The sequence below is a fragment of the Poromitra crassiceps genome, assembly GCF_964638095.1.
Source record: "Poromitra crassiceps genome assembly, chromosome: 1".
NCBI classification, from domain to species: Eukaryota; Metazoa; Chordata; class Actinopteri; order Beryciformes; family Melamphaidae; genus Poromitra; species Poromitra crassiceps.
In genome coordinates, this window is record NC_139623.1 from 75,051,661 (window position 1) to 75,059,851 (window position 8,191).

General features: G+C 45.8%; 1 protein-coding gene across 1 annotated transcript in view; it reads right to left on the reverse strand.

The window, feature by feature from the left end:
- The window catches only part of LOC310795100 (uncharacterized protein), a gene marked incomplete at both ends in the record, with an annotated part of 131,928 nt that extends 124,221 nt beyond the window's left edge, over positions 1–7,707 (reverse strand). The window contains 2 exons of the mRNA XM_083657127.1: positions 698–1,130; positions 5,554–7,707. Of these exons, the coding sequence (XP_083513253.1) occupies positions 698–1,130; positions 5,554–7,707 (2,587 nt within the window). The remainder of the gene's footprint in view (positions 1–697; positions 1,131–5,553) is intronic.
- Positions 7,708–8,191: the final 484 nt, after the last annotated feature.

An 8,191-nucleotide genomic window follows, 5' to 3' on the forward strand; every position in this document is an offset into this window, starting at 1 on the left:
TTTGTGACATTGCGTTCTAGCTGTGTGCAGAGTGATGAGCAACTTTCACTCTTCTATACTCCAGTGATAGTTGAGCCGTAATGTAAAGCGGACTTCAGCAGTTAGAACTGGCGTCCGCATGATTTGTGTTGTGTTTTTCAGCAAACCCCCCATAGGACATTTGAGGTGTGTTAATGGGTTGTGCAGGTTCTGGAGAGAAGGAGCAAAGGAACATTGTATATGCTTACCAACATAAGCATCCTCCTCACTCTCCAGCCCTCATGCCTCTGTGTCTTTTTCTTTCTGTTAGATGCCGTTTTCTGGAGCAGGAAAAAGCCCCCTTGGAGTGTTTCTTAAAGCCTCCCAATCAGATCATCCCAAATGAATATCAGAGACATGCATTTGAATGAGCTGCCTTCATCTCAGGATGATTTGAGGAGGAAAACAGTCCCACAACGCCTCACTGCTGCAAAGGAGAAGAACGATAGGCAGCCTCCCCATGTGTCAAATGTTGAAATAAAATAAAATCTGACACTGAGACAGTGTGTGTGTGTGTGTGTGTGTGTGTGTGTGTGTGTGTGTGTGTGTGTGTGAGTGTGTGGGTGGGGAGGTTAAACCTTCTCCATAAGTCTCTGCATGGCCAAACTAAACTCACTCAAATGTGAAGGTATACCATTGTTCAGGGTGGCAGATTTGATGTGAGAAAGAGTGTATTTACCTGGGTCATCTTGGCTTTTCTGAGTGGTAGCTGGGCTGACAGGCTGGACGGGCTGGCTGAAGCCCAGTGTTGGCTGTCTGTGACCTTGCCCGGGGCCTCTGGCCTTGGCTGAGCTTGTGGCCTGTGTCCTGGTCACAGGTGCCAGGCTCAGGCCCAGGCCCTGTGTCCTGGTCACAGCTCCCAGGCCCAGGCCCTGTGTCCTGGTCACAGCTCCCAGGCCCAGGCCCTGTGTCCTGGTCACAGCTCCCAGGCCCAGGCCCTGTGTCCTGGTCACAGCTCCCAGGCCCAGGCCCTGTGTCCTGGTCACAGCTCCCAGACCCAGGCGCAACCTGCCAGAGCGCAGCAGACTGCCGCTGCCTCCAGCCTGGGCAGTGGTCCTAGAGTGCGATGGGTCGTCAGCACAACTCCCTCCAAAGCTGCCAGTTCTTCCCATCTAGGAAACAAATATTTGGCTTAATAATTGTCCAGTTGATGTGAGATTCCAGCAGGTGCTTTTTTTTCTTTCTTTATAACATTTTATGTATTCGAAATACATAAACCATGTACATGTGATTCATCAAAAAAGAAAACCCTCAAATATATATTTATACCTATTTCAACTAAAAGGTCAAATTGAATATGACATCATTATATGACATTTTGTATGAGCATTTCAGAAATTACAGTACATGAAATTAGCTTTATTTTAAAGCTCTCCTGTACATGTTAATTGCTATTTTGAATCAAATGCAATTAATTGATCAATTAATTGCCATGACATTTCTAGGCTTTTTGTGCTTGTTATATTGTGGATGGGGAAGGCAGCATAACATTTGATGCCTTTGGCTTGGAATCTAAACTGCCTACTAAATGCATCTATATCTGTTGCTAACCATACTGCACATCCATAAACACTTTGCCCTACTTTGTGAGGTTTAGTCAATTATTATTATTTTTTTCCCTTTGTTCCACAGATCTCTTGCATGTTTACATGCTATGAGATTAAAAGTAATACACAGGGGAGAGTTTGGATCCAGAAATGTGAAGTGTATCTTGTTACCAGCATCATTCAAGAGTCACAGTCATCCCTCGTGGGCCCTATTCCCTATTCTGAGCAAAATGTTATGATGACATATGATGACTTATAATGTCAAGCTGTTGAAAAAGGGCTTCATGTTTCAGCGTGTATCAACATACTTGTATATCTTGATGTTTGACTGCAGTATGAACATGAATGCCAAATTAAGCAATTTAATTGAGTCAATAAGGAGCCATTTGAAAGCTTTGATGAGCAGCTCTACTAATAGTGGAGGTAAAATAAAGAAAACGTTTTATCAGTTATCGTAGTTTAATTTAGGAGAGAATTTATTGGCATTCAGAGTCAACACATTTCGCTAGGGAAATTGATATGCAGAGTCAAACAAAATATACAAATATAATAGCAGACACCGAATCAGAGAAGACAAAGAGAAGTTGCTGTGAGTTTGTGCTGAAAAATACAGTATATGTCATACATTATTGTAAAAAAAGTAATTCTATGCTGAAGACGACACCTACTGCTAATTAATATATAGGAACTGTGTCCTAATGGAATTCATCCCATCTTCACGCTGGATCCCAGCGTGATAACAAATCTTCATTCTAGCCAGGCAAATGAGAATCAGTGTAATACTAATCCACAGTAGCAATCACAATGCAATATAATAATAATAATAAAATATAGCCGCAAGCGGCGATGCGGGGTCCAAGCTTCCGGTGACTTGGGGGGTATATGTCAGATAGTGCACATTTATTCAGACTAATATGCACAAGTAAACAAAGTTTGGTTGAGATCCGGTGACCTGACGGTTTCCAAGCAGTAGTAGTAGCAGTAGTAGTAATAGTGTTGGTAGTAGAGGGAGTGGTAGCAGTAGTAGCAGCAGAAGTACTAAGAATAGTAAATGGTAAATGGACTGCATTTATATAGCGCTTTTATCCAAAGCGCTTTACAATGTGCCTACATTCACCCATTCACACACCGAAGGCAGCCAGCTGCCACGCAGGGTGCTGGCACAGCCATCGGGAGCAATTTGGGGTTCAGTGTCTTGCCCAAGGACACTTCGACGTGCGGACTGGAGGAGCCGGGGAACGAACCACCAACCTTCTAATTAGTGGACAACCCACTCTACCTCCTGAGCCACAGCTGCCACTAGTAGCCAATAGTAGTAGTAGTAGTAGCAGCAGCAGCAGTAGTAGTAGTGGTGGTTGGCTGTTATAGCGCCACCATCTGGTAGATTGGTGTAATTTTTTCCTCTGAGTAGTGGGTGATGTCTTGAAACTTGAAGTAGTACTTGGATAGAAAGCAGTTTTTGTGTACAATATCCCTTTAAGTATCTGGACAGAAAGTGGTATTTGGGTAGAACATACTGTCAATACGACAAGTACTTCTCTGGCTCTGCAGATACATATAATATGGTCTACAAAGTTAAATACAACAGTCTGGATAGCTCACTTGGTAAAGCACATGACTTATGCTAACTAAAGACCATTGCCGCTCAAAGTTCAAACCCCATGTGGGATGAAAAACTTTCAACTTCAGACAGTTAAGTCAGTGACATTAATTAAAACCCCACATGCTGCCTCCTTATTTTGCGGTGTTTCATGAACTTTTTCAATATCTTGGAAATGTTAGCTGGAGATTGCGTGGCTGTGTTCAAGAACGTGTTTTGCAACAGGAGAGGTTAGTTCTTGTCTCATGATGGAGCTTTTGTGTTCTGAAATCAGAATTTTCAGTTGTCATTGTGTCTTTCCCACACACACATCAAACCATAGGGCGTAGTGGCGTCCACTACAGAAGGTTGATGGGGTTTATCCCTGAAATTGCTTTTGGTGACTATAGCCAGCACCCTGCATGGCAGCTTGTCATGCAGTCCATTTACCATTAAGGACATTTTTGTATTACACACATAATGCACCACTTTACATTAAAAGTATGCCCTGAATGGAGGTGTTTGAACTAATTGGTGTGGGTTGTGCTGTTACAATGAGCACATGAGTGACAAGGATAATTCAGATTGAATTCTCTTTTTGGACCTTTCACATGTGAAGACACAATAATGTATTGGAATGTTTTTCCTCTCTCATCTGAAAGAAGGCTCCCAGCAAACACAATTACATCATGATGATGTTCTGATATCATCTTTCAGTGACGTCCAGGACTAGGCCAAATCACAGCCGATTTGAGGATCATTTAGACATCTACACAGGAATGTCAAGATGACGTCGAAATATGACATTACCATGAATAGGCATATTCAGTTATTCTGCTATGTACACAGTGTGTATTCAGCAGCGTTATACATAATTATATCCAGATTAACCTTTATTCTACATTTTCAAAAAATAAAACAGTTACCTGGCCGTGGTTTGAACCCAGGACCTCCAGCTTTGGGGTCTGCTACTTTACCCCTACACCATCCTTCCACAGCAATAACGAGGCACGGATGTAACCTTATTATGGCATAAACTTGTTTTTATTCAAACGTGGGTGTCAAGTCTTTGTGGATCGGGCATTACTGTGTGACATCTAAACCAACTGTGTATTATGTTACAGCAGATGCAGAACCCCAAAACACATTAACCCCACCCAAAATGCTACATTCCAACTTCCAGTAGTAGTAGTAGTAGTAGTAGTAGTAGTAATAGTAGCAGAAGTAGTAATAGTAGTAGTAGTAGTGTTGGTAGTAGTGGGAGTGGTAGCAGTAGTAGCAGCAGTAGTTGTAATTGACCGGTTAATGAGTTGTGGGCAATTTAGTGTTGGCGTGTGTTTCATTAAAAGTTTCGAGATTTAGCATTTCAAAACGGTTTCACGTATCCAAAATCCTTTACTAACCTTAGGTCGGGGTAGTCCATAGATGGCCCAGAAAAAGTTTTGTGTGATTTGGCCAAACGGTCTAGGAGGAGCTCGCAAAAGTAGGTTTTTGATCAAATTCAAAATGGCGGAAAATCTACCACGCAGAAATGGGCGTGGCCTAGTGGGTTAGATACATGATGCTCCAGGGAAACCAGTAGATGTGGAATTTTGATTCTACAGCTCGCAGTTCAGAAGTTATGGACCGACAAACGTGAAATTGGCTGTTATAGCGCCACCATCTGGTGGATTGGTGTAATTTTTTTACTCTGAGTAGTGGGTGATGTCGTGAACCTGTGTGGAAAGTTTGGGTGATGGGGGGTGTATGGTTTCTGAGATCCACACACTTTTAGGGCAGGAAAAGAACAAAAGTAAATACACAAAAGTTTAAACATTTATCATTTCAAGACGGTTTCAGGTATCCAAAATCCTTTAATAACTTTGAGTCAGGTAAGTCCAGAGATGCCACAGAAAAAGTTTAGGCTCATTCAGGCAAATGGCCTGGGAGGAGATAGCAAAAGTAGGTTTTTGATAAAATTCAAAATGGCGGAAAATCTAGGCACACGCAAATGGGCGTGGCCTATATGGATAGATGCGTATTGATCCAGGGAATACAGCCGAAGTGGAATTTTGATTCTACGCCTCACGGTTCAGAAGATATGGACCATAACGCGAAATGGTCTGTTATAGCGCCACCATCTGGCCGATATGGGTAATTTTTTGTTTTTGAGTAGTGAGGCACATTTACAATCTATGTGCCCAGTCTGGCTACGCTGAGCATTACAGTTTCTGCTGTACATACAGTTTTACCGGAGAAGAAGAAAAAATAAATAAATAATCGGAACAGATACAATAGGGATCCACGCACTTCGTGCTTGGACCCCTAAATATAAAGGCTATAATAAAGGCGCTCATCACAGTAGTTGGCACTCATAAAAACTATGCGAATCAGACAGTAAACATACATTATTATGATCAATTTACTAACCTCTGATGGTATGTACTTGTCAGTAATTGCTCCGTAGAAGTTGTCCGCCTTACTGCCCAGTTTGGGGGGTGCTGTGTGGCTGTGGGTGTGTGGAGGAGCAGTGTGTGCGTGTACAGGGGGTACAGTGTGTGTGTGTCCAGAGGGCCTGATATTCCTGCTCAGCATTCCTGATGGGAATATGTTGGTCTGTATCTCTTGGCGGTACTTGTCATAAAGAAGGTTGGAGGCACTCAGGACTGGGGCTCCTCTGATGACTTCCACCCCAAGTTTGGAGGGGTCTTGAGGTGTGTATTTGAAGGAGCTGGGTGGATTTGTTTGGCTGTGTGTATAGGCTGAGAGCCTGGATGGCAGAGAGGACACCTGATAAGGCCTGTCGACAGCCTGGGGCTTGAATTGAGGATTCTTCCTGACGTAGGTAATGATCTTGGGACGGACACCTTTAGGTTTTGGGGTATATTTCGGCGAAAGGGATCTCTCCTTGGGGCTGGAGCTGTGGTTAGAGTCGGGGGGGCTCTGCTGGTTGATGTTAAGAGGCGCTTTGGGGAATCCAGTTGTGCTTATATTAGTTTTGACCGGTGGTCTCAGGCCACTGTTGCTGTAGCCCTGAGGAGATGTCTGGACGGCAGGGCCGCCGCATCCTGGCTGGGGGTGTCTAACCACTCCGGCAACGTTCCTGGAAGCCAGGTACATGGAGGGCTGCCTGTGTGGAGAGCCCTGGGGCGTCCTGAGAGGGGAATGGGGAGGAGTCGATGCCCTTGACCCACTGGATCCGGTGGCGGTCCTGTTGGGACTGGAGCAGTTCCTTCTGTATGTGAGTTGTTGGCTGTGGGGTCTCTTCTCTAATGTGGAAAGGTTGGAAGGACTGGAGGTACGCCATGCTATAGCTGGTGGCTGCTTCTCCAGGGTCTGTGTGTGGGCTGACTGGCTGGGCAGCCTGGGCTGGGGGGCTCCTGCAGCTGTGCTGTACAGGTGGGAGACATCTGATGGTTCACGTAAGGAGGATCTTGTGCACCTTCTGTTGATCCCATGAGTGTGTGAATCTGGAGCGGGGACGTGGGAGAAGGTTTGCAGCACTGTCTCTGTGTGATGAGGATTGCCCACCATGCTCAGTGGCTCTGGTAAGCTCCTCCCTCTTCCCATCTCAGTCTGACAGAGGGGTCTGACTAGTTGTTGTCGTCGTGGTGGCAGCACCCTCTCCTCAAACCCCGCCTTCCTCCTTTGGCCCAGCCCCCCATCAGAGGAGGACGATCCGTTGCTATGGTGACCTCCGTCCTCCCCTCTCCGATCCTGGCTGTAGTATTGAGGACGCCCTTCCAGGTCATGGTTCTCCTGAGGATGCGAAGGTGGGGAGTTCCGGGTGGCATCTACAGGGGGTGCCCTTCTCCTGGTCTGGGCTGAGGTAGTGGTGTTGGCGTTGGTCTTGGGGTTGGGGTTGGACAAAGAGATGAGGGACTGGGCCTCTCCACTGCTATCCAAAGCGCTGGCCAGGCTCCCACTCAGGGAAATGGCTGACAGACTGGAGACAAAGACATTTGTTTCAGACTTGGACTCCTTCAGACCTCCCTTCCGTCTCTCCCTGTCTCTTCCTCTTCCTGGCCTGGTGTCTGCCTTCTCCGCGGAGCTCATCACATACGCGTCTAGGTCTTCAGAGCTATGACAGGTCATCTTTCTCTGCACCTCTCTGCCCCCCTGTATTCTGCTCTCCACTTTGTTGCTGTCATTGTCATTCCTCCTCATGCCAGCTGAAGCGGAGCTGGCAGTCGAACTAGAGGATATGGACATGAGACCCTCATCTTTTCCATCTCTCACACTTCCTCCTCCATCCTCCTCCTCGTCCTCCTCCTGATCCCTCTTTCCCAGGAAGGTGTGTATCTCATGACACTCGAATCGCTCAAACTCCTGGAGCTCAGGGTCCATGCATCGCTGCTCAGAGCCCCAGATAAGTAGCTTGTCCTGGGCATCACTCTGAGAAACCAAGGGAGGGAGGGAGCTGGTGCTGTACCCGGTGTCCCCCACCACGCCTCCCTCTCCCTGAGTCACCTGATTGGCATTATCATCCCCAGGTTGGGGGAGCTGGATTTGAGTTTTGTTTGTCTTCATCTCTCCCCCGGTAACATTGACCTTCAGCCCCTGGAAACTAGTTGGGACACTCATATTAGACTGGTTCTTCTGGCACACTCAAAGAAACCTGTGGAGTCCTGAGGCCATTTATGGAGTTACAACCGTTTTCTTCGGTTCCTTCTCTCCCCGCCTCTCCCTCTCAGGATCTCTGAGATGATGACTAGTCAAAGGGTGAAATGTCATCTCACGTATTGGTTTTCAACCCCACTTCCTTTATCTAGCTTTGTGTTGAGTTCACAAAGATCTCTTTGAAGGCTCCTCGGGGAGATATGTACAGGTCCCTTCAATCTGAAATAAAAGACAACAAAAGACATCGTAAGACAACAACAAAGACAACATACAACAAAGACGTTTTATACTCATCACACAACCTTAACCATATCAACCTTTAAGCAACAACAATACCAATCACATAACAAGACTGTAGTTCAGTCCACCAGGGACCATGCCCAAACAAACTGGATTTCTGTTATGCTCCAACCCCATCTAACTCCTCTCTGCTACACATCATGGTTTG